Source organism: Mustela erminea, chromosome 16 (genome assembly GCF_009829155.1).
Source record: "Mustela erminea isolate mMusErm1 chromosome 16, mMusErm1.Pri, whole genome shotgun sequence".
NCBI classification, from domain to species: Eukaryota; Metazoa; Chordata; class Mammalia; order Carnivora; family Mustelidae; genus Mustela; species Mustela erminea.
In genome coordinates, this window is record NC_045629.1 from 56,565,995 (window position 1) to 56,592,210 (window position 26,216).

Here is a 26,216-nt window from a genome sequence, read left to right on the forward strand (position 1 = left end):
CTGCAATCATGACCTGAGCCGAAATCCAGAATTGGATGCTTAACCCACTGAGCCACCCAGGCACCTCAGAAAATACCACATTTTAAAATAGAATGTCTTTGATCTCTGTGCTTTTATCAAGATGCTGCTGGCCTTTTCCTAGATCCCTTTTTACCCAAAGCTCTAAATATTGGGAGGGAGTTCACCCAGGCCCCCAAAGCTCTAAATATTGGCCAGTAATAACCTACAATTGCTCTCTTTTCCAGAAAATTGCGCTTAGCTGAATAGGAATAGCCTTGGGCAGCTAAAACCCTCCCTAACAGCATCTCCTTGAGCCCATGGAAAATGACTAGTTTATGCAGAAGTACAAAAGGCCAACCACCTTGTCTCAAGATGGGAGCAACCCTAGGTGTAATTGATGACCCAGAGGTGCCCCCGGGATCAGAATGAAGCTAGTCCATAGACCACAGTAATCTTGTTTTCCTTCCTTCGTCTTATGTGGCTTCTCTCCTTCTTTTTTGCAAAAATTCCTTCAGTAAATCACTTGAACAAAAATCTGTGGGGCAGCTGGGTGGCTCAGTGGGTTAAAGCCTCTGCCTTCAGCTCAGGTCTTGATCCTAGGGTCCTGGGATCGAGCCCTGCATGGGGCTCTCTGCTCAGAAGGGAACCTGCTCCCCGCCCCCCGCCTGCCTCTCTGCGTGCTTGTGATCTCTCTCTCTGTGTCAAATAAATAAATAAAATATTTTTTTAAAAAAAAATCTGCGGGGCGCCTGGGTGGCTCAGTGGGTTAAGCCGCTGCCTTCGGCTCAGGTCATGATCTCAGGGTCCTGGGATCGAGTCCCGCATCGGGCTCTCTGCTCGGCAGGGAGCCTGCTTCCCTCTCTCTCTCTCTCTGCCTGCCTCTCCATCTGCTTGTGATTTCTCTCTGTCAAATAAATAAATAAAATCTTTAAAAAAAAAAAAAAAATCTGCGTTTTAGGCTCTGTTTCTTTGTGACGTGAAGTAAAAACAGAGCCCTAAGTCATAATATAAAGTGCCACTGGGTACTCTACCTGCAGACTGGCTCACAATAGCATCTTCACATGCTTGAACACAGAGAACTCATGAGCTACAGAAATACTTATTCAAGTTGTCTCCAAAGCTATCATTGTACAGTAAGGGGCAACTTACCTCTTCATAGCTATCTTACAGCAAAAAGGGAAAGAGATGCTAAAAAGTTTCTAATAGTTCTGAGCATTCCACTATTACTTTGTTGTTACAACTTCGGAATAAGTCTTATTTCCCCATAATATATATCATGACATAGTATAACTATACTGTATACCATGTATAGTACGTAATGTGCACTATATTGCAAGTTAAGCATCTGTTTTATTATTATTGCCAGTTAACAATCAGCTACTCCAGGTAGCTCAAGATGAAGGCAGAATGCCATCTATGGTGCATGATAAGTATGTAGTATTTCATCTCTTACAGTCTGGGTATTTACAGAATGGTTACTAAAATACGTAGCATAGTGGGATGTCTGGGTGGCTCAGTTGGTTAAGCCACTGCCTTCGGCCTGAGTCATGATCTCAGGGTCCTGGGATAGAGCCCCACATCGGCTCTCTGCTCAGCAGGGAGCCTGCTTCCCCTCCTCTCTCTGTCTATTGCTTTGCCTACTGGTGATCTTTCTCTCTCTGTCAAATAAATAAATAAAGTCTTTAAAAAAATATGTAGTCTAGCAATCATAATTGAAGTATATCTCTTTGTATATACATAAACAAGTCTATGTAATATTAGGTACTAATCTGCAATTGGTGATGGCCTAAGAAATTGAGATGAGGGACTGAACTTTAAGCATTTAGATTATTTAATAATAATCATACAATACTTTTATAAACTTTAAAGACCCATGTAAACAAGGTGGGAGAGACTTCCAACACAGGGATTTTGTATGTCCTACACAACAGACTGTTGGCATGCTCAGTGGGGTAATATTAGTATACTGTGAGCCATGCACAAGGTTGAAATCTATCATTTGACAAAATATGGAATTACAAAATGGAATTCTAATTTTATCCCTCCAGGTATAACTTGTCCTTTTGAAATGTTAATGAATTAATAATAATAACATAACAAACCCAGAGAATGGAAAAACAGACCTTCTTCCAATACTAGTTACATACGTTCCTTGTTCCCATTTTGAATCCTTTCTGAAATGATAAGATTCAGTGAGTCAAAAAACTTTGGATACTCTCTTACCAAATCCTCAACTGAAATGCTCTCTGGAAACAGGGGAAGGATACAAACTATAAATATTCATGTGTTTTGCCTTTTCTCCGCAGTAAGGTGAATCCAGCTGATTGTGTAGACATGGTTTGTGATGCCAAGAGGAAATCTTTTCTTAGAGATATGGACGGTTCCTTTCTGGGAAATTCTGGTTCAGTGATACCTCAAGCAGAATATGAATGGAATGGAAATAGTCAATTTGGAATTGGAGACTACAGGATTCCTAAGGTGATGCTCACATTCCCAAATGGCAGTAGGATGCCTGTCACTGAGAAAGCACCGTACAAAGGTTTGTTGGATATTCTTCTGTTAGTCCTCAAGTTTGCGAAACAAAACATATCTTTTATTTTTAGTAATTGGGGTAATCAACCAATAACATATTTTCTCCTTACTAATCTCACATAAAAGAAGAAGTATATGGATGTTTTTGGAGAGACTGCTTTTCCTCACTAAAACATATATACCTATTTTTAGGAATTATTAGAGATTCAACCTGTAAATACATTCCACAATGGCAGAGCTATCAGTGCTTTGGGATGGAATATGCAATGATGGTTATTGAAAGCCTGGATTCTGACACAGAAACTCGAAGACTCTCACCAGTGGCTATAGTGAGCAATGGTTATGTTGATCTCATTAATGGTACGTGTTCAGTATAAACAAACTAGTAGTTACTCAAAGCAGTCACTATTTATTACATGCGTGGAGACATCTCACAAATTATTTATCACATTAAATTAATGAACATCAGGACTGCTTTCCTTCTGCTTGTAAGAAAATATCTACATGCAGGAGGGCTGTTTGATGCTTCAGTGGACTTCCCTATGAGTAAACCAGGATAGTTATTCAAAATTAACCATTAGAAGAAGAGGAGAGTTATTCCTTGACTGATCTTCATACCTATATTAATAAGGTGGCATAAATATTTTAAGGAAAAATTGACCCAAGTGTCTCAAAAAGACAATTTGCCTTACATAAATTAAAACACAGATAATGTGTTATTTGGAATACTTGAGAAGTTATTTTCAGCCTACTCGGTTTTTATTTTCGTGCTCCTTCTAAGACTTAATCTTGAATCAGTGTGTTTTGGGGCTTGTTTGTTTTCATTCCTGGTTCCTTTGACCGTCAGGAACATCTTGGCAAGCTCCAGAGTCTAGGCTCCTTACATTCTGGTCATGGGTGAGTCTAGTAGAGAGGGAAGACAGTGGTCTCCATAAGAATTCAGATCAACTTAGGAGCCCAGGACTTTCTGAATCAATAAGATGAACTTCTAGGACTGCAGAAAATAGAGGGAAGGAACTCATTGTATTACCCAGAAATAGTATGGGGGGTTTATAGATTAGTCACTAAGAAGGCTTAAGAGTCTTTCCAGGGCTGAAGGGGCATGTAACCTGGACGAAAAAGATTTCTGTGCCCTGGCAGTGTCAAAACATTGACTGAAATATCCTGAGATTCAACAAAATAGCCAGTATCCCACAAAAATATTCATTTTTTAAAAAATGTGATAGCAAGGAAATTAAAGAACACTCGAAGAAATGGTGATATACCAAAAAAAAAAAAAAAATTTTTTTTTTCAAGAGAATAGAATGAACTAAATGAGGGATGTCCCAAAGTTACATCATTTCAAGTCTCCCCTCACTTCTGTTGCCTGCATCATGCAATTTGCCTGGTTTCTCTGACCCATAATCAACCCAATTTTAAGGGCTGCCTCTCAAATCTTACAAGGCAGAGAGCTTGTGGGAAGAACTTTAGAGCAGTCAGTGTGAATAATGGAGATATTTTCAAATTGCTCTGTTTTATATGCTAGAGAAAGATTTTAGTCTATTTATTTTTATACTTTTCTTTTTTGAAAAGAATACAAGCTTTCGATTTACAATAGTGACATGACATTTCTCTTAAAAATAAATTTAAATTTTTAAAAGTGACTGTCAGTTTAAAGAAAAGTCTTAAGTAAATGATGACAGTATTGCAAAAATTATGAAGATGTTGAAAGAATCACTGAGGCATAAGATGCAACCACATTAGATTGGGGGAAAAAAATCCCAAGGTAAAAGTTATTGAGGGCGCCTGGGTGGCTCAGTGGGTTAAGCCGCTGCCTTCGGCTCAGGTCATGATCTCAGGGTCCTGGGATCGAGTCCCGCATCGGGCTCTCTGCTCAGCAGGGAGCCTGCTTCCCTCTCTCTCTCTGCCTGCCTCTCTATCTACTTGTGATTTCTCTCTGTCAAATAAATAAATAAAATCTTTAAAAAAAAAAAGTTATTGAATATCACTAAAGTTTTTCCTTTAAAATTTAAAACTCAATTTCATTTATTTTTAAAAAATGGCTTTTGCTACTCTGAATTTTTCATTTTATACATAGAAATTTCTTTCTGTTTTCAAAACTCACAGAGAAGCTTTATTTAAATGCAGAATTTACATTTTGGATGCTAAGAAAAAGTTGGTATTCTACACAAGCTTCAGAAGTTTATATTGATTTAAAATTTGATTGAAGTTCAGTTATAAATATTGATAAGAATTCCAAGTAAGCTAGGAGATTGAGCAAAGCTAATGAATAAATACATCAAGAAAGTTTAATACTCCATATCTCACTCAATGTTTTATAATCCCAGCCACATTAAAACTGAAGTGAAGTAGAAAAGTTTGCTATAAGTCATGCTATGCCTGTTCTGGAAATGTCTGGATTCAGGTAGAAAAGCAGCCACTGTGTTTGGTTTTTTAGAGGTTTTACTGGAGTGTTATTTCTCTGATTACATCAGTTCATTCATGATGTTGACCCTCCAATGGTGCCTATGATCACAGTCTTTAATAAAAATGTATTAAAATAACAATGGAGGAAGATTATAAACTTCATAAAAAACAAACTTAAGAGTTTGTCGAATTTGCAGATTAACTGATGAAGAAATGGGTATGTGAAAGAATTAACAAATCCATGGTTTAGCCGTACAAATGTCCATATTTCCAAGTACAGGCTCTGTTTTTAATAAATTAACTCTGTAACTTTACATTTTAAAATTAAACAGTCTGAGAAAATTGGCTTTTGATAGGTAGACTAAACTAAACTAAACTCGCATTTGATAGGTAGCATTTTCTTTCTTACCATGTGGCCAGGACTTAAATGATTGTTGAAGCAGAGAATCACATAAAAACCTACTGTTTCCTTCAAGGACCCTTCCTGTGCAAACTCAACACATTTGACCCAACTACAAGCAAACAAGTAAGGGTAGTAGGAAGGAGTTGCATCCTGCCTTCTTTTTAAGCTAAGGATAGATGGGTGGATGGATAATGGACCCTGCAATTTATTTTTAATACAATTTCTCTTCAGGGTTCGTGCTAAATCATATTCATGATATAGAATGTGAACTTTCATTTATGTGGCTTTAGGCCCGCAGGATCATGGCTGGTGTGCCGGATACACATGCCAGAGAAGACTGTCCCTGTTTCACAGCATTGTGGCTCTGAACAAATCTTATGAAATTTACTTCACTGGTACCAGTCCTCAGAACCTTCGGCTGATGTTGCTTAATGTTGACCATAGAAAGGTAACACAAGATAGAAATGACTTCTTGAGGTATCGGTGTTGGTTATTGACGTCTATTTCTAAATGCTAAGGATTTATCTCCTCCGCTCTGCACTTGAACATCATCACAAGGATCATCAGGATATGACTAAAAATAAGCTTAATTCGGAAAGTTTTCATCAGCCTGAGAACATCGATGCATACGGCACATCTGTCCCCCACCATGACAGTGAGGCCTATGACTTACATGATTGGCAGAAAAGTTGAACTTTTATGTAAAAGTAATGCATATCCAGGACTGGTGATTGGAATTATATATTTATTTTCCATGCTGCTATTTATATATTTCAGGAGCACACCTTTGGAATTTACTTCAGCAATCACGGCACATTATTTTAAGTATCTTCAACAATATCAGGTCCTTGCTATGAACTGCATTCAACTGGGACAGTTAAGTTTATATACACTGTGCCAGTGGGAAGAGAGTATGAGGTGACACAATACTCTCATAACTGAGATTTTTTCCCCCCCAAGAATATGAGACTCAAAAGTTCCAGAGTATTAGGAATGTGAAGAAAGGGTGTGGAGAAGATAAAGCAGAAAGAATAGAAGCAAAAAGAGAGACATACCGGTTCCTTCTCAGAGGATAGCAATCTCATCCTTTCAGTTTCTGGAGATAAAACCTTGGCCCTGTTCTTGATTTCTGCCTCTGGGTCATGTCCCTCACCGAGTCCATCTGCAAATCCTGTTGCGTGTCCCTTTGAAATATCCAGAACCTGACACTTCTTACCACCATCACGGCTATCCGGCACTTTGAGCCAACGTTATTTCTTCCCTGGATTAAGGCAGTTGGCTCCCAATACCTCCCACTGCTCTGCTTCTGCCTGCTCTATTGTCTGTTCTCACCTCAGCAGTCACAGAGAGACCTTCAAATTATAAGTCACACCAGGTCACTCCTTACCACAAATGCTGCAGTAATTTCCCCACTGGGCTTTGTACAGAGTCAAAGTCCCCACATCCTTAGCTCACTGACTTCAACTCTTCCAGGCACACTGAGCTCCCTGCTGTTCCAAACCACCTCACACCTGTTACCACCTGGGCCTATCTTCCAGATGTTGAGTCTGTCTGGAATGTTCTGCCCTAGGTGCCTAACTCCTCCTCCCCGGGGCATTCCCTCCCCCAACCACATTCCTCCAACAGGCCCAGCGTGTTCACCCCACCGCAGTAGGCTCTCCCAACTCTTTATACTCTGTTCTACCTTTCTTTTTTCCATGGCACTTAACCATCTTCTAACATGCTTCATATTTTGCTTATTGTTGCCACTATTTATTTGTCTTTTTCCTTGCACTAGAATATAAGCTCAACAAGAGCAAGGGCTTACGATAGTTCCTAGAATAGGGCCTGGTGTAGACAGGCCCTCAAACTTTTGAATGGAAGATAATTACTTTTAATTTTAAAAATAACTACGAAGTGATATGACTGTTAATGTCCTGAGCCTCTGAACACAATCTTGAAAGAAGATTCCAAAACTATGTATAGCTTATTAGATTCCTTATTAAATCTCTCTGTCCTTATAAAAGCTAGTCCCCTTACTTTATGATTATACCTATAACATGAGATGTGAGGAATATAAACATGGAAAATGAACAAAATTGAACCAGGGAACATAGCTATTTTGATTAATTTTTAATCAGTCTTACTACCAAATTTGTCTCAGAGGTAAGCATTTTATTCAATATTAACTAATTTTCTGCAGTTGCATTACAGAACACTACTAAATTCCCCATTTTCTCCTGAATCTGGAGTTGAAAGCCTGTATTGGAATTTGTTATCTTTTAAAGGAAGTATTTCTTTTAGAGATACTCCTTTAATAATTCTTCCTTACATTATGCTTTTCTACTGAGAATCATCAGTTAAGAGTTAAGTTGTAACATCTGTATGAATGGTTGAATGCAAGGGCATTTACAGATTTTAACTCCGTATTTATCATCGATCCATACAACTTAGTTTAACTATTTTACAGAAGGTGTATATAGTTGAAGGACATGTTTAAGTGCTAAATTCTAAAAATTCTGTTTCATTGTTCTCTTAAGAAACAAAAATGTCATTTATTTTTAACAGGCTGTGGTGGTAGGAATTTTTTTCCCCACACTTCAGCGTTTGGATGTCTATGTGAACAATGCATTGGTTTGCCCCCAAAATACAGTATGGAATCCTCAACAGAAGTACTGTGAACTTAATAGACATCTATACACAGGTATTTCCTCAGAAAAATAGAGTACACATTACATTTGTACTTAATTATGTATGAAATTATTTGCAATGTATTATTATTAGTTCCTTAGGTATTGATGAACACAAGAGAAGATAGTGTTAGCCACAGTCCACCAAATTCTAAGGTGTGTTCATTTATGACAGTGTCCTGAAAGATTATTCCTGATGGAACTCTTATGTACCTGCGTACATGCAGATATAAGCTTTTGTGTGTTGTGCACATTCCTCTCCCTGCTGAGGACATTTATGTTCTACATGCAGTTCAGCTATTTCTATACACAGAAGAGATTTGGCTTAGAATTCTTACCCTGTTTCCACTTTACTTCTGGTCAGAGCCAAAATTAATTAGCGGTTACCCGAAGTATTGCCAAGAAGGCTAGTATAACATCAGCTGAACATAATGAAGTCATAGAAAAAACTCTGGATTTAAATAACATATATGGGAAAGGCTAAACTTATCCACTTACCAATATTTGCAAGACCAGGATTTATATCTGTTCATGGAAGTCCTTTTCTTAAACAGTTACTAATAAGGCCAGTACCTTCCATTCTACATGTGCTTTCATCATTTATAGAAGTGCCCCGTAATCTAGGTTAACAATGATATAAATGTGAGCTGCAGATCATAACATCAGCTAGACATGAGAGTCAGAATGGATAACCCATGTTCATTACTGTCTGTGGAGCCAGTCCTATTCCTACTAATCATCTGACTAGCTAGTGCTTCCAGAAACGTTACTATGTGCCAGGCACTGTTCTAAGTGCCTTGTAGATAATAACTCATTGTTACCATATTCTAATAATAGCCCTAGGAGCAAGGCACAGATGAGTAAACTGAGACAAAAGGAGGTGAATCTATTTGCTACAGTCTCTGCCTTAGCTCTGAGAGCCGCCATAACAAAATACCAGGAAGTGGGTGGCTTAAAAGCAGAAATTTATTTTGTCACAATTCTGGAAGCTAGAAGTGTGAAGTCAGGGTGCTAGTAGGGTCAGGTTCTGGTGAAAGTTCTCTTCCTCCTGGCTTGCAGATGGCTGCCTTCTCACTGTGTCATCCCAGGGCAGACAGAGAAATGACAGGCTCTTGGCATCTCCTTTTATGAGAGTACTAATCCTTCGTGAAGTTCCCACCCTCATCGAAGGCTAATGACTTATCAAAGGCCCCATCTCCGAATACTCTAACATGGGGTGTTAGGGCTCTAATACATGAATCTGGGGGGGGGGGTGGCACAATTCAGTCCACAGTAATTTAAAGATGGTGAGGGCAGAACAGGGACTTGAACCCATAGTCTGGCTCTAGAAGCCATGCACTTGACCATTATGTCATACTGCCTCCTTATAGGTTAAGAGAGTCCCATCTTATCATGTTTTATATACAAATAACTACCCATATTTACAGCTTAATTTTCATCTACTTTAATTATTTTTAAAAATATCCCTTTTGGTACCAAATACTCTATCATTCAAATCGGGGAAATAGAAACTATCTCAACAAACAGTATTTGAGATAGGGAATTGGAAAAAAAAAATTAAGATAGGGAATTGGTTACACAAGTGTTGAAGGGCTGAAAAACACTACTACTACCACCTTCTTATCAACACTTTTTCTGAAGCAGCATTGCTTTTAAATGAACATTTTGCTTTGGCACTTAGACTGCAAAATTGCTTCCCTGTATTATGAATCTATACATATTATTTTAGATTATCCAAAATGTTTTATTATGTGTGTCTCTGCTTCCTTCCATTACTGTGAAGGCATGAGGAAGTTACCCAGGATAAATGGTGCGTGCTCCATTTATGTGGGCACAAACCACTCTAAATGTGGTTTGACAGCATCTTTGATTCGTAATATAAAACCACAGTCTTCAGATTCACAGAATGTTTAAACCAAATTGCTTCTAGAACTTATACTTGTAGATATGAAAGAAATACTTGGTAATAATGAAATGCCTTCTTATTACCAACTGCGATGAATGTCTATTACATGCATAAAAAATTTCTTCTTCTTCCTAAAATTTTATTTTTCTTAGTAAGCCTCACTGTGAAATGTGGTAAGAAGCCACGTGTCCCATTCCAGTACTGTTATATGATTTAGCCTTTGTCTGGGCTCAGTATGTGTTAGTGGATTTATTAGCTCTTAGACATTTTTGATACTCTGCCATAAGCATATATATATTCATTCATTTTATATCTATGTAAAAAATCTCGGTCACTTTTACAAAACTCAGTTCCCTAGTAGAATGTTTTTTTCCATTAACTAAAGGTTTTCAGGCTGAAATGTAAACCTGTTTGATTGGTATAAAATCCCTCTGAAATATTTTAGTATATACTTCATTTGTATTACTTCTTTTTGTCCTTGGTAAGAATAGAAGCACTGAATTATAAGTGCTCTTTAAGAGTTGATGTATAGCTCTGCATAAAGTAGATGGCTATTAAAGTTAAATTTACATTTTTAAATTACCAAATGCCTTTGGTAAAGGCTTTAAAATTCTGAACATGTAAACAGTGCTACCAATATAATATAGGCTCTGGGTTCATAATTGGATTTTATTTCTCAATTATACTGTATCTATAGCTAATTGTTTTTAAAATAAAGGTAATGTGTAATGATGATTGATGGTATTATTTAAGTGGTTGCCTTTAATTTTGCATTCAGTTTTATAAGTGTTTTTTTTTAATATGCATACTTTCATATGGAAGAATAGTGTTGAATTTTTTTAGAATTTCCTACATTTAAACAAATATTAAATACTACATGTTAATTGTGGTAACGTAGATATTTTTAACTGTGCTGTTTTGGCTTTTTTGCCTCCATAGAGCAATTCCTTCCTAACCTGAATTCCACTGTCCTTGGTGAAAACTACTTTGATAGAACCTACCAGATGCTTTACCTTTTGGTTAAAGGAACTATACCTGTTGAAATCCACACCACCGCCGTCATATTTGTTTCTTTCCAATTACCTGCTGTAACAGAAGAAGACTTCTATAACTCTCATAATCTGGTTAGAAATCTTGCCTTGTTCCTAAAGATACCAAGTGACAAAATCCGTGTCAGCAAATTAATGCGAGGGGAGAGTCTACGGAAGAAAAGATCCACGGGACTCACGATGGAATTGGAGATTGGTGATCCTCCTCCTCCGTTCTTAAGCAATGATACTGCAGGTATGAAGAGGAGACATTTGAGTTGGAAGAATGCAATACTAGATCCACATTCACAAATAACCCTTTCAGGGCCTGGTAAACCTGGCCTCAGGAAGTCCCACCAACCCCACATCCAGAGTCCTGTAGGGGCCTAGAGACTCTTTTCCCTACTCTACTCCTGTAATCCCAAAATATTTGGGAATTATGAAGGAACTTTAGCCTCCATTTTGTTATTATAGCAATTAATGAATTCAACAAAAGGATTTGAGCTACTTCAGAAGATTTGAGAGGTGACCTAAGTAATTGACCTTACAGCTGTGAGATTAAGCATAAAAAGAGTCAGTCAACGAAAAAAGGAAGGTTAAGAATGCTCAAGTCTAAGCAGAGAGTTGGTAAAAGTGGTGCATTAAAGGAACTGGAGAAGGTCTGACTGGTCTGTGGTGGCAGGAACCAGGAAGGCCAAGGTGGTGGAGGTGACGTTGAGAGGTAGGCAGGTGCTAGATCATGGGAAACCAAAAGAAGCTCTTTTCTCCAAAAGCTAAAACGATTGTGGATATTTTCCCAAGAAATGCGTAGACATTTGGAGATTCTGAGCTGTAAATAAAGTCACCAGTATACCCTAACAAATGCAGATGTGCAAGAATATGTTCTATCTTTAATTCCTATGACTGATCCAGTCACCAGCTGTCGCATTTTCCTCTGTCCCTCACTCTCTACGTCCCCGTTTTTTAGGTAAAAACAAGCTCACTGGTCCAAACAAAGGTATCTTTTCTGCTTTAAATTATTTCCTTGGAATGACTCAGTTTGGGCATTTGGATAAATATGTAACCCTTCAGATTTTTTCTTTTCCATCTGCTTAAGTTGGTATCAGAATAGCAAAGGGGCTTTTCCGTCTTCAGACCCCTATGTTGCCTCTTGTTTTCATAGTCTCTGTTACCAGGTAGGTGGTCTTCTCTGCTCTGCACTTCACTCAAGCTTGTCTTGAGGTGAACTGGATTTTCCTGGCCTTTTGGCATCCGTCCCAAGCATGCATTCCCAACTGAGCCATTGTCTTTGGTAGTCAAGCACAAGTCTCAACTAGGCACACCCATCTCCAAAAAATGAGACTTAGATCCCTGTCAGAAGAAGATTACTATCCAGCTAACAAAGTGTAAGCTTCAAGGCCTTGTGCTTGTACAAGTCATAGGACAGACCTGGGAGAAGGGACCATTTAATAATGTGACCCAATCATTGTTACTATCAAAGTTGCAGATGTAGGACTTCTCCTCATTCTTTGTCTTAAAGAGAGCCTCCAAACTGCATAACTTTCAGATTCAGAAAATCTGGATTCGCCTTATCTCTGTCCAGCATCTTTTTCCTTATCTCCCAGGACTCTCTTACATGTCAATCTGGTACTGAGTGAAGTTCTTGCCTCCTGCCTTTAGGGGTCATTACTCATGACCCCAGGAGGTTTGCTTCCAAAGATTGACCCAGTGCACCTGTCACATACTGTTCTGGAATTCTACCAGCTAGATACTTTCCATTATGGAGGTAGGCCTGTGGAAAGGCTTTCTGGACTAGACTTGTTGAAGGAAACAGGAAGTACAGTCACTCAGATGGCCAAAGAAACTGACTTATTTCCTACATGTGATCTATATGTGATCTAAATTTCTTCACACACAACCTCTTTCATCCCCTTATCCCCTTTAAACAGTTTTATTTTGTTAGATTTATCCCAACAGGTATAAGACAGTCTAAGAACATAGAGATGGGGGCAGTCAGAGGGACAGGCTTATGGCGTATTTTTCAGACATATCCTGGGTTATAGTTTCAAGTCTCAATGAAAGTCCTACAACCTGGCACAGAGGGATTTCACAGCAAAATATTGGGCAGTGGTGAGGAAGGTGTGCAGGTGGGAATACTAGGGGCTCTCCACAGCCTTTGTGTGTGTCAGGATACCCAGGTGTTCCCAGCTGTTGTAGAAAGGGGTGCCTGAAGTACTGAGGAGATCGCTGGATAAACAGAGATTGATCGGGAGTAAAAGCTCTTCAGGTTAAGGACTTGGGTTTGTTAAGGTGGCAGTCAGCAGAACTGGATGCCTTCACATGTCAAGTGGTCGGAGAAAATCTGTTAACAGCGCAGGCAGGTCAAACATGCCATGTTGCGCCAAAACCCAGTGAGGGCAAGTGGTAGCCACAGTCAGTGGCTATGAGGCCCCTTTGTACCTGTGACTGGTCACATGAGCCCTCATACCTGGCAAGCCATTTGGAGAAGACTAGAAGGAAGGAGTGGGGCAGAGAAGAATAAGTCTGAAAGACTAATCATTTATCCAGAGGGTCTGAGTCAACCAAAAGGGACGTGTTGAACTGACAGGACTGAAATTCCCTGAGACCATGATTTTCAAAGTGTTATGTGAGATCAACGGCCTCCTTCTTCCTGAGCACCCTGAGCTGCATGGTTTAACCTTAATGGAGGAGACGCAATGCTCGGAGTCCTCAAGGCAGGACTCTGGATATAGAAGGTGCTGGATAACTAGGCAGGAACTGTTGTCAAGTTCAGTACAGTACACTGAAAAGATCCTGGAGACAGTAGTTTTTTAAAAGATCACTCAGACTACAATGTATAGAATGGAGAGGAAGAAGGACAGAATGGTTGTAAGAAAACTAGTTTTAAAGCTGTTTTAGTAAATGATGGCTTTGACTAGGATTTAGGCAATGGGGACAGAGAGCTCTAGAAGCTAGTAACTGATTATATGTTGCGGAGGAGAGATGAAACAGAAGAAGGGATCAGGCAAAAGTACCACGATCTGACAAATAAGTATGATGAATAGAGGTGCTACTTCCTAGGTACAGAGCATGGTGGGGCCAGGAAGTGTAAGAGGGCCTGCCAGGCTAGACAAAGACAAAAGAAACTGCCTGTTGTGTTAAAATTAACTTTGAAAATCATCAACGTCTAGAGCAAGCAACAGTTTGTGCGTAATGTAGTGTTAACTTCAGAACTTACTAATATACCTCGTGTAAATTCGATGATGCTAATTATCCTTACACTCCAAAATTAAAACTCTCTTTTTAGGAAATGGTACATGGTGATAGACTTGCATGATGGTGCTTCACTCCTCAATAAAGGATGGCGTGGGAATGGATTAAATTAAGAGCCGTATATTTTTCCACTATGGTTTATTTCACTTTTCTTGTATCTATTTTATCTACCTTTGGTTTTTCTTTAATTGCAGCTTAGAGTTCTCCATTTTCCTAAGCTCATTCATAGGATTTTGTCATATTGATCTCATGGGTGGTGAAAAAGCTACAGAATTCCAGAATGTGGGTGGAGCCATGAAAAAAAGAAAAGAAAAGAAAAACTCTCACAATCTTATATTCTTATAAGCCATATGTCATGTTACTATTTCCCCATAGGTGGGATGCAGATGCAGTTATCTGAACTCCAGAAAATCGCTGGGTCTCTTGGAAAAGCTGTAATTTCAGGAAAAACTAGTAGTATCCTTGGATTTAATATCTCTTCCATGTCTATTACCAATCCTATCCCCAGCCCAAGTGATTCTGCCTGGACTAAGGTAAGAAAAAGCAACCAGAAAAATGCATCTTAGCTGTTTAAAACATTGCTGCTTCTGTCTTCTTTTAACTCTTTATAGTTCAATACAATAATTTAAAGGGCATGTCTTCCTAATTAATGCTGGCTCTTCTTTTTATAGGTATAACTAAGATGATAAAATAGTTGAGAAAGGAGCCTATCTCTAAAAAAATAACTTATTTGTATAAAATGCGCTTTGCTTTGAGTATTTATAAGAATGCTTCATGAATTTGATCAGAGGGAATATTGCAGTAAAACTAACTTCATGTATTGAGTGTATTTTTACACTTATTATTTCATATTACACTTAGCCTCGCTAAGATGAATGTGCTCCTCACTGTAATTTATCACATGAAAACCACATCATCACTCATGACCATTTATTTACAGGTGACCGCCCAACCCGTCGAAAGGTTTGCATTTCCCGTTCATCATGTGGCCTTTGTGTCCTCGCTGTCTGTGATCACTCGGCCCATGGCAGCTCAACCAGGACAGCCGTTTTCTCAGCAGCCTTCAGTGAAGGCAGTAGATTCTGATGTGAGTTCTAACTGAAAACTTATGCTGAGTGAGGAAATTAAGCTACACATTTTGGAGAGTGAGCCAACTTCAGTAATCATGGTCCACTGACAACTGAGGATGATACTGCCTCTTAAAAGCTGGACTAGGGGCGCCTGGGTGGCTCAGTGGGTTAAAGCCTCTGCTTTAACCGTGGGGAACCTGCTTCCTCCTCTCTCTGCCTGCCTCTCTGCCTACTTGTGATCTCTGTCAAATAAATAAATAGATAAATAAATAAATCTTTAAAAGCTGGACTAACACCCATGGCTATACTCTTTCCCTGTTTTGAAAACGTTCCTTTTCAATGAACTGGCTCCAGTGCCCACCTGTACTTGTGAACTCCTCGTGCCGGGAAAGAAGCTACTGCGGATTTTAAAATTTTTTTTTTTTTTTGTCAGAGAGAGGGAGAGAGAGCGAGCACAGGCAGACAGAATGGCAGGCAGAGGCAGAGGGAGAAGCAGGCTCCCTGCCGAGCAAGGAGCCCGATGTGGGACTCGATCCCAGGATGCTGGGATCATGACCTGAGCCGAAGGCAGCTGCTTAACCAACTGAGCCACCCAGGCGTCCCAACTGCGGATTTTAAATTTGCTGCGAGGTGTTGTTTAAAAATGAAGTTTCACGCATCTTGAGAAAACAAAGATGGGAACAGGACACTAAAATTCTGTACTATTCTTTTCTTTAGGGTAATTGTGTATCCGTTGGGATTACTTCACTGACTTTGAAGGCCGTACTAAAGGACTCCAATAATAACCAAATCAGTGGTCTGAGTGGAAATACGACAATTCCGTTTAGCAGCTGTTGGGCCAACTACACAGACCTTACTCTGCTTAGAACAGGTGAGTGTACTATTTTGGATCTTCACATATATATCCATAAATAGGAAAAATTATAATTGAACAAAGCATTCTATAATACTCTGGTTAATAAATTAGATAAATTGGAACACTATAGGGGTGCACTTGAGTGGTACAGTTGGTTAAGCCTCTGACTCTTGGTTTTGGCTTGGGTCATGATCTTATGGTCATGCTCGAGCCCTGTGTTGGGCTCTGTGCTCAGCAGGGAGTCTGCTTGAGACTCTCTCCCCCTCTCCATTCTTCCCTTCACATTCATGCTCTCTCTCTCTATTCCTCTAAAATGAATAAGTAAATCTTTAAAAAAAAGTCTTTAAAAAAATTGGAACACAGATAACATCTAGCTTATAAAAATATATTTAAGATGCAAAACAAAATAGAATTAAAACAAGAAACTAAGGAAATTAAACATAATCTGAGGCTATGCATCAAAATTACATCATGATTCATATTTTTCATCCATTTGTGTACCTTTGTTAATTTTCACTAAATATGCATTACATTTATAATGAAAACAGTTAATATATAGATTTTCAAATTGAAGAAAAGGGAGGTTAAGATCGGCTCACATAACTCTAATGCCCCATGCAAGGGTTCAGAGTTGGACTGAAAAGTGGGTTCTAGTCTTTCTGAAAGACAGTGCAAAAGAGAAACATAAGTATTATCATGATTCCACAGTGCCCATCAGGTAAGCAAAGCAGTTGTTGTGGAGACTTCCAACCTGCTCTGAGATCCGAACAGATGTCTCCTGGGAGTTCTCATAAAATATACTCAATGAATCTGGACAAAGTGACATCTTCAGCAACAGTAAATAGTCATAACTTCCACTGTGATATTTCTTACATTGTCTTCATACAGGTTGATGGCCTAACTTCAATTGGTAAAAGCCTTTCTACTGAGCCCAAAATAGATAGGTTGTAACGAGTACCTATCGGTGATAGATTATAGAGTTTCTAAAAGAAAAATGGATACACTGCTTGTACCTGAGACAGGCTTCCATTAATCTGTTACCATTAATCTGAACCCATTTAAGACCTTTATTCGACCTAACTTCTGAAAAGTTATATTGGTTCTCCCCACTTCTTGCCACCATTCTCTCACACATATATACATACAAAAATCAAAATAAAAGTAAGAAGAGTAAAAGAAGTAAAAGGAATTCCAACAATAGTTTGATTTTTTTCATATTAACAAATTATCAAATGCTAAAATCATTCCCCTAAATATTTTTTTCCTTATTTTTTGTTTTTTCTTGCTTTGATGGTGCCCTAAACTGCACAAGTTTGGTCTTCATGCTAGGCAGAAGTATCTCAAGCTAGTGTTTTATGGGACTCAAATGGCAATGAGTCCAACGTTGTGTTCCCGGACAAGTACTTAGAGTGATCTATGCACTTGCTGGTTAAGGGCAGTGCCACTTTCATTAAGAGTCAGCCTAAATGAGACTTTCCAGAAAATGAGGCTCTTAACAAGAACTCTAGATGAGAAGAAAGTTGCCCACTTCTCCATGCAGGTGGACCCAAAAGGTATCCAATGGCAAAGACCCAATCCGGAGACCATGTTCTTCAAACTACCACTTCCAAATAGCAATGTTACAAAATAACCAAGATCACTGGAGTGCTGAGGCAATAGTATAGGCTTTGGTGTATTATTATGATAACAAAACATCATCCTCCTTTTATAGAGTAAATTTTCCTTCATAGTTCAAAGTTCCCTTAGAGTATCTATCTGACCTGCTATGGCGAACCGTCATTCCTTCTAATCTCTTGCTAGCGTGCTTGCTTGCCCATTGTCTTACTTTCTTACTGTCATCAAACGTAGGGTCTCAGTTCCCTGGCTAGGTATAGTCAAGAAGACTAAATATAGTCATCTCTTCATTATCTTTAGATCAGTTAGCCAGCTGTAGTTGAACAACTATAAAATTGTTATAACAACAAAGCACATGAGAAAAAATTAACAAAGCATCATTTTTGTAACTCTTTCTAGTAGGTAGCCTCCCCCCACCCCATTACTGTACGGGGAAATCCCCTTGCGGATTAGACTGGAGCCTAACAGTATGGTCCCACACCCTCTTCTACTTATAGCTCAATAAAAAGCAAAGCGAGGGCCACCAGATAGAGGAGGTATGGGCTGTAGTTCCTAACACAGAAAATGAGAATGTGAGAATGAGGTGAGAAAAGGGTAGGAGAAGAAGAAAGTAATAAAGAGCTGAGGCTGCCTCTTCCGGCAACCTGGATAAAAATAGTATTACTACTGCATAATCACATTTGGGTCATGTTTATCTAGCATTCTAGATGATCTACAGTGCTTTTGGTACATAACAAATCAGCCCCAAATCTAATGACTCAAACAGCAACCATTTCACTTGCTCACAAAAGTATGGGCCAGGAATTTGAGCAGGGATGGCTTCTGTCTGCTCAATGATGTCTGTGTTTTCAGCTGGATTAGCTTGATTGAAGTTATATCCCCAAAGTTTTGATTCTGGATTTTAGCTATGTTCTTCAGTCCTCCTGCATGGAGTGACATCTCCACAAGGTTCCCTTGGACTTCCTCATAATACTGCGGGAGAAAAAAAGAAAAAAACCTAAATCCTTTACAAAGGAAAATCATTAAGAAAAAAATACACCTGCTTCAAAAATTCAGGTTTTTTTTCCAACTGAAAAAAGGAAATACTTAAATATGCCATTGTCATGAATTGTAATGGTGGCAGAAAATTCTGTAGAATAATGACCATCCATTGTGAAACTTACAGAATGTATTGCTATTGTTTGTGAAAGCACACTGTGGTCAAGATCTAATTATATTCTATGAGAAAGAAAGAAAGATTGATTTTTTTTAGGCTAACAGAGAGAGGAATGAAAACCTCAGTGTTGTGACAAGGATTGCAAACTCTATGTGGTAACCACTATTGATGAGACAACAGTCCTAGAAAAAATTATATCAAGGAAAAATATATTAGTTATCTCATGTTTAAAACTGTGGGAAGATTTAACCTATGGATTAAAAAGTATTCAGATGAGTTTTTATGTTTCACACTCAACAATATCTAATAAGTTTCCTCAAACTTGTCTACCTGAAGTAAGAAGAAAGAAAAGGTCACAATCGTGCAACAAAAAATAGCATCTGACTTAAAGGAAATGTGGAAAGTGGTGAAATCACTGAATCAAAGTGAAGGGCATATGGTGTTTGTTGTACTATTCTTTCAACTATTCTGTGTGAAGAGTTAAGACTTTTGAAAGTTTGAAACTTTGAAACTTTTGAAACTTCAAAATCAAGAGTTCGGTATCCATTCCCATCTCCCCCAACTGAGGCTGAGCCTTCTCTGCTCCAAGGTCAAGTATCCAGGGATGGAGCAGAGCCTCAACATCTTCATTCCCCTTCCCTACTGTTCCTCCCTTCAAGCAATCTCTCTCTAGTCCTGGCCGCTAAGAAGGCAACTGGAGGGAGCAAGTACTGATGCTAGAGAAAAAAATTCAGCCCAGATTCTGCTTGTCCATAGTGGATGGGCAAATGGAACTCTAACTCTGAGATCATTTTTCCACTTACATTTATACTTAAACTAATCTCTTTGGGCTCAATTTGCAAAAATACTTCATGAGGAATTACATGGTATTTTCCAGTTGATGACAACCCAACAGGGACTGTGTGAAAGCAAATCATAAAAGGAAGTCATATTCTCTGATGGTTTTTCTTCCTAGGAAAAAATTACAAGATTGAATTCATACTGGATGATTTTGTCCGGGTGGAATCCGGGACTCTGAGCCTCGCAGCACAGTCTGTGTCTGGTGGTGGTGGCACCAGTGGCAGTGGCAACAGCGGCAGAGCATCAACTGTGGGCACAGCTGCCCAGATAATGTTTCCAGTGATTAGCTGTCTTCTGGGAAGATTGGTGCTCTTGGAAGTATTTATGGCAACAGTTTTGATTTCAAACATAGATCTAGGTAAGCGTAGTCCATCTTTTCTGTAATGTATGCGTACTGAGATTCCAGTAAGTGTTTACTGAATAGAACCTGAGGGCATGACCACCATGCATGGTACCACTGGGGCATGGCCTTGGCCATTGAGAAAGGAATCACTTCAATGGTAGAGATAAGATGACTCTACAGGAAATGCCATTTACATTACACAGTGGCACATGAGAATGTAGGGAATGGGAAGGTAATGTTGGACTTTTCTTCTGTTACAAGGGGTAGAAGCTCAGCTCGAATTGGTTTTAGATGGTAAAGTGACTCTCACTTAACTGAGAAGTCCAGTTGTAGTGTGATTTCTGCTATAGCTAGACCTAAGGACTCACATGATATGACTGAAAACTTGTGTCTCTCTATCTCTTGGCTCCATGCACCTTGGTGGTAGACTCACTTACAGGCAGACTCTTTACTAACCAACCCCCCTCCCAGACCTCATGGCAAGGATACCACCTGTGTCTTCACATACATTCTACCAGCCCAGCATCTGATGCAGAAAGAGCAGAACTCTTTCTCAACTCCTTCAGCAAACTCGCAAAGCAATATCATTGACCTAGCTTGGTCACATGTCCATTCTCAGGCCAATCACTGGGCCACCTGTGTTCTAATTAGCCTGGCCTGGCTCACATGGAGGGAGGTGCCTGGAATGGTAGAGATGTGGTTCCACAAAGGGAATCCAAGTCCTAATACCAGAACTGACAGGCAGACAAAGATGGTGACTATATGGGAGTTTCAAAGGAGGGAGAAGTCCCAGTGGGTGACAGTGGTTAGGATCACAGTTGGTGTCACCCATCAGCAGCAGCACTTTATAGACAGGATTATAAAAGGGGAATAAAATGTGAAATGGGAAGGGAAGGTGTTCCACAACAGGGACATGATAGGAGCAAAGCAAAAAGTGGGAGTGAAAAAGAACATCTTTGACTCTCCGTGTTGAGCATGGAATTCCTCATCTCTTCCTTCCAAAGGTGTTTCCTTCCTGCTGCCCAATCCTGGTTAGTGCCAGTGTCATCTTTCTTATCTCTTAGGCTGATACTTCTTAGACTTCTCTCTCCCCTTCAAGCTTCACGTTCCTTCAGGGTGCTCTGGGGCATCTATCTCCATCCATAATGTCACGTATCTCTTCCTCCTTTAAAGTCTTGCTGTTCCACTTATAACTCTCCTTTTTCACTCCTTGACCTCCTACGGTAGCCTCCTGAATTCCCTGCTTCTTAACTCCTCACTTGCAGCCTTTCTTCCATATTGTTGTCATACTTACCTTCTTACAGGTTCATGTAGTAATATGTCATGTCAAATCCTTGAAGACTCCTTACTACATGCCAATTACAATCAACCCCAGAGTCCCTGAAACCAGTCTGGAAGACTGCCTCCTGTTCCAGATCATTCCTAGAGAAGATGCCTGCCATCCCACATATTCCCTCCATCTGGGCTTTGCTTTACTCATCAGACCTACTTGTGGCGTGCTGCCTGGCCCTGCTCAAAACCTCCGTCCTCCATCAGGTTTCCCTTCTTCCTTCCCACTCTGTGATCCATTTAATGCTCCTTTCCCTTGTTCCCCAGTTGTGCTTTGTTTCTACCATTGTTATGGCCTTTTCTGTGGTGTACTTTTATTTAACTTAGACATATTCAAATCTATCTTCTTTACTAAATTGTGAGCACTCAGAAAGTAAGACTACAAGCCATATTTATTATAGATGCTTTAATTGATTTTAACTCTCAAAAGGGAGGTAAGTCCTCCCTGCAACTGAGGGGGAAATGAGGGGCATTATAGGCAAACTGTAAGAAGCTTTGATTGGCAGATACTCATCAGTTTGCAGCTGATCTAATGGGGAGAAAGATGGGAGAGTTTCTGACAGAATAACGAAATGAAAGCATCACCTAAGAAATACTGGTAAGATTTAAGAAGTTGAAAACAGTTCTGGGTATTGGTTGCACAGCAGTGTGAACATACTTAGCACTACTGAGCTGTCCACTTGAAAAACGATTAAAATTTTATGTTCTATGGATTTCACCCCTCCTAAAAATAAAATTTTTAAAAAATCAGTATTGATCGGCATACAACTAATACAGATCTCCAAAACCCAAAAGATGATAAATATCCTAAGTTATAAGACGCCTAGTTAGATTCTTGTATTTGAGTAAAAATCAAAATTAAAAGAAGGATCTAAGAAGAATTTGAGATGGGGTAGCACTTTAAAAGGATACTGAAAAATTTCGAGGAATGAAAGCCAAGACTAGATTTTAAATTTAAATATAGGTGAGGTCAGGATGAAGGGACACATTAAGGCTGGTTCTGGGAGTGACAGAACAAACGGGAGAGGTTGGTGTTTCAAGAACAGTGATGGAACAGAAAGGAATAATCCTTTCTTTCCACTTAATGGCAGAAGTTAATTAGGAGCCAGGTGTCGAGGGCAAAGCGTGGTTTGAGGAGACTCAGTCCTGGCCTCTCAGGACTGGAAGCTGAACATGGAAGAGTGGGTTTGGAGCTAAGGGACCATAGGTAAATGACCAGCCCACAAGTTATTGTATTTTAATGCAAGTTTTCTTATTTTTAGAATTCTAATAAAAGTAAAACCGGTTGTCCATTTTATACTAGCATGACAGGCATTGCTTAAATTTTTTTCAGAAATATTAAAATCTAAGGTGTTAAGTACTTTATCTTTGTGCTTTTTGTATTTCCCCAGTTAAATGTATTGTTTTCTAATTGTATTCACTGACTTTCAACCTGCTTATTCCTGACAACTTTGGGATTTTATAAAGTTCAGGAAATTCTATTTTCAAGTCATTAGTAAATGCTGTTGTTTCTGGCATTTTCTTTAGGGCTTTTTTCCCAGATAGAAAAGTCAATCAACATATTCTCCTTTTCCCCCTAATAATCTATCATTCCTCAATTAAAACATAAGGTGATTTAAAAAAATAAATAAATAAGGTGATTTAAATACCATTGCCCTAATCCATTTGGGCCGCTGTCACAAAATACCACCAACTGAGCGGCTCATCAGCAACAGAAATTTATTTCCCTCAGTTCTGAAGGCTGGAAGTCTGAGATCAGGGGGCCATGACCGTCAGGTGAGGGCCGACTTCCAGGTCACAGACTGTGTCCTCACAGGGTGGAAGGCCTAGGGAGCTCTGTGTGTCTCTTTTGTAGGAGCACTAACCCCATCACGAGGACTCCACCCTCAGGACAGAAGCACCTCCCAAAGGCACCACCTCCAAACCATCTCATTGGGTGTTAGGTTTTCAACATAGGAATTTTTTTTTTTTTTTAAGATTTTATTGACAGAGAGAGAGACAGCCAGAGACAGAAACACAAGCAGGGAGGAGTGGGAGAGGGAGATGCAGGTTCCCCCGCTAAGCAGGGAGCCCAATGGGGATCTCTATCCCAGGACCCCGGGATCATGACCTGAGCTAAAGGCAGACCCTTAACTGACTGAGCCACTCAGGTGCCCCTCAACATAGGAATTTAAGGGGAATGCATTCACACCATACTAACTATTAATGAAATGCAATGCTGGGATTTTTATAGCTTTGCATTTTGAATTAACAATATTTTATTTGTAAGATGGCCACAAAGTTCCAGTAAATAAAATGACAACTTGAATGTGAAAAATACAAAGCTTAAGCACTGCTATTCTCTCTCCCCAGTTCTACAAAAAGAGAGCATTACTGATTCTAAAAGTACACTGGTAAACTCTGAAATACTAATTTTTAAATAGTACTTTTGCCTGATTAACCATACCATGAAATATTAGAAGCGTTAAATGAATGAAACCTATTTTAAACCACACTGGATGTTACTACCACTTAAAAATGATACTTGTGTTATTTTCATTTTTCAGGATACAACTGAAGTGCTGTCCTGGAGAACAGGCTGAAAACTTTTAAAGATATAAGAGCTGCTTTTTATGAACTATTTTGTTGCAGAAGACAAAGTCTATAGCATTTTCAAGAAAATAAGCTAAGCATATTTTTGTAATATAGAAAATGTACTAATTAGCTTTAATCACAAAAATTAGATTTCTTCAAAATATAAATTTCCTTTTGATTCCTTACATTTGTATGTTCTTATTTCATTAAAAAAAATTTTAAGAAATTTTTGATGTGGAAGCTGATATGCCACCTCCAAGTTGTTGTACCTACAAATCTTAGAGTCCTTTATTTATATTGTTGAAAGAGCTTGTCTAGCTTGGACTTACCCACTCCTAGATCAGATTGGAAGCGTTTTGAATTTGTGTACGGACCGGGGGATCTGACTTCCTCTATCCATTCATAAAACTCCAATTTCCAGTGATCTAAGCCATTCTGATTTCCAAGGATTTTGGAGAAAGAGACTCTTTTAGATCTCTTCCAGACTAAGTTGATGATTTTAAGATCCATAGTAATCTCAGAAATTCTAGATTGCCCTGCATTTCTGAGCCTACCAAACCTTGGCCATTCTTCTAAGAAGAGTTTTTGTTGTTGCCTCTGGAGCAACCTTTGGAACAAGGCCAAACTTTCTCTGCTTACCCTCATTTCCATTCAAAACTGCCTCCACTAAGAGTGTGACTTCGCTTAACCCCATGTTATAGCATAAGAAATACCTATTTTCAGGAGAGTACTAAGGGAATGGAAGAAAATAAATAAAATAAGGGAATGCAAGAAAAGTCACAATTCCAAAGCTCTCATTTTGTAAAAATTGCACTTTTTACTCAGAAAATCCTAAAGGAGACTGCTTAAATTTGTGGAAGAACTCTCAGTAAAGGCATTGTAGTCATATCCAGAGCAAGAAAGTACCTGGTTCCTTCCAGCAAGTAACACTAAGGAAGCACTTGGAAATGGCCAAAAAAATTCAACAAAGCCCAGACCTCTCTCTTCTGTATGGCATTTCCTAGTATATTCACCCCCACATTATTGTTAATCTTGCTTAAGAAAAATTATAAACATTTATTGGGTAGCAAATCCAAATATCTTTGTATATATATTTGGTATTTTCTTCAGTCAAAGAAACATTTAGTGTTTACTAGATACCAGGCATTCTAGTGAGAAGACTACATGGCATAAGATGCTGTCTCTACCTTCTAACAGTTCCTAAGGTAATTGGGGAAGTAGTGATGGAAAAGGTCACATTGATACAATATGGTATGCGTGGGCCATACACAGAGGGTACTCAAGGGGCCCTTGGCTGATAAGAGGCGTCATCCTGAGAAGATCCATGATGGCCAGCTTCCAAAGATGAAGCCTGAGATGAGTGTTAGGAATAAAGCATGAGATGAGCCAAGGAGGAGAGTCCTGGCAGAAGGTGTAGTGGCAGGAATTAAGGCTGGAACACCAGTAGATAGTGGGTTTCTTGAAGGCAGGCATTCCCTTTTTCATCATTTCTTCCTGCCATCTTTTTTTTTTTTTTTTCCTTAAAGATTTTACTTGACAGAGAGAGAAGGTACCAGCAGTGGGAGCAGCAGTGAAAGAGGGAGAAGCAGGCTCCATGCTGAGCAGGGAGCCCTGATCCAGGGCTTGATCCCAGGACCCTGAGATCATGACCTGAGCCAAAGGCAGACGCTTACCCAACTGAACCACCCAGGCGCCCCTTTCCTGCCATCTAACAAAAACATCTAACACTAGTGGACCCTGATACACTGGCGAACAAATGAAGCATGGAGTATGGGGAAATCAGCCACAGTCTGATATTCCTGGAGCTCCAGTGTGACCTGAGGCACGAGGCAGGCTGGCAGGAGAGACAGCAGTCTTCTATACCATGCCATCAGAGGGGCTTGAATTTATTCTGTAAGTCCCAGGCATGCAGTGTTACTAAATGACGTATCTCCTTGTTTCATAAGATGCTTGAGGTAAGCAAAATTTGAAAAGAACAAAAGAACAAGGAATTAATCCTTCCCATGCAGGGAGGTGGGCGGGGACAATACTAGGGTAAGAAAACAGTGTCAAATACCATGTGCATCTTTGACGTTGTTTTACCTATATCCTCCAAAACAGAAATGCTTCAACCTTGATCTGAATCCGTTATGTATTCAATTTGGGAAACCTATTTGAAGCAGATGGGGAGCCACATCTTTCTTCTGCATTCATCAGTGTGCATTTTCAGCCTCTTCAGCCTGGCACCAGCTGCCAAGA

The 26,216-nt window shown here is 39.3% G+C and overlaps 1 protein-coding gene across 1 annotated transcript in view; it reads left to right on the forward strand.

The window, feature by feature from the left end:
• PKHD1L1 (PKHD1 like 1) overlaps positions 1 to 24,163 on the forward strand; it is a 156,462-nt gene extending 132,299 nt beyond the window's left edge. Inside the window, exons 69-78 of the mRNA XM_032315885.1 lie at positions 2,307 to 2,539; positions 2,725 to 2,892; positions 5,632 to 5,789; positions 7,889 to 8,024; positions 10,856 to 11,200; positions 14,572 to 14,729; positions 15,137 to 15,283; positions 15,984 to 16,137; positions 19,848 to 20,090; positions 23,951 to 24,163. Coding sequence (XP_032171776.1) covers positions 2,307 to 2,539; positions 2,725 to 2,892; positions 5,632 to 5,789; positions 7,889 to 8,024; positions 10,856 to 11,200; positions 14,572 to 14,729; positions 15,137 to 15,283; positions 15,984 to 16,137; positions 19,848 to 20,090; positions 23,951 to 23,961 — 1,753 coding nt within the window. The 3' untranslated portion in view covers positions 23,962 to 24,163. The remainder of the gene's footprint in view (positions 1 to 2,306; positions 2,540 to 2,724; positions 2,893 to 5,631; positions 5,790 to 7,888; positions 8,025 to 10,855; positions 11,201 to 14,571; positions 14,730 to 15,136; positions 15,284 to 15,983; positions 16,138 to 19,847; positions 20,091 to 23,950) is intronic.
• Positions 24,164 to 26,216: the final 2,053 nt, after the last annotated feature.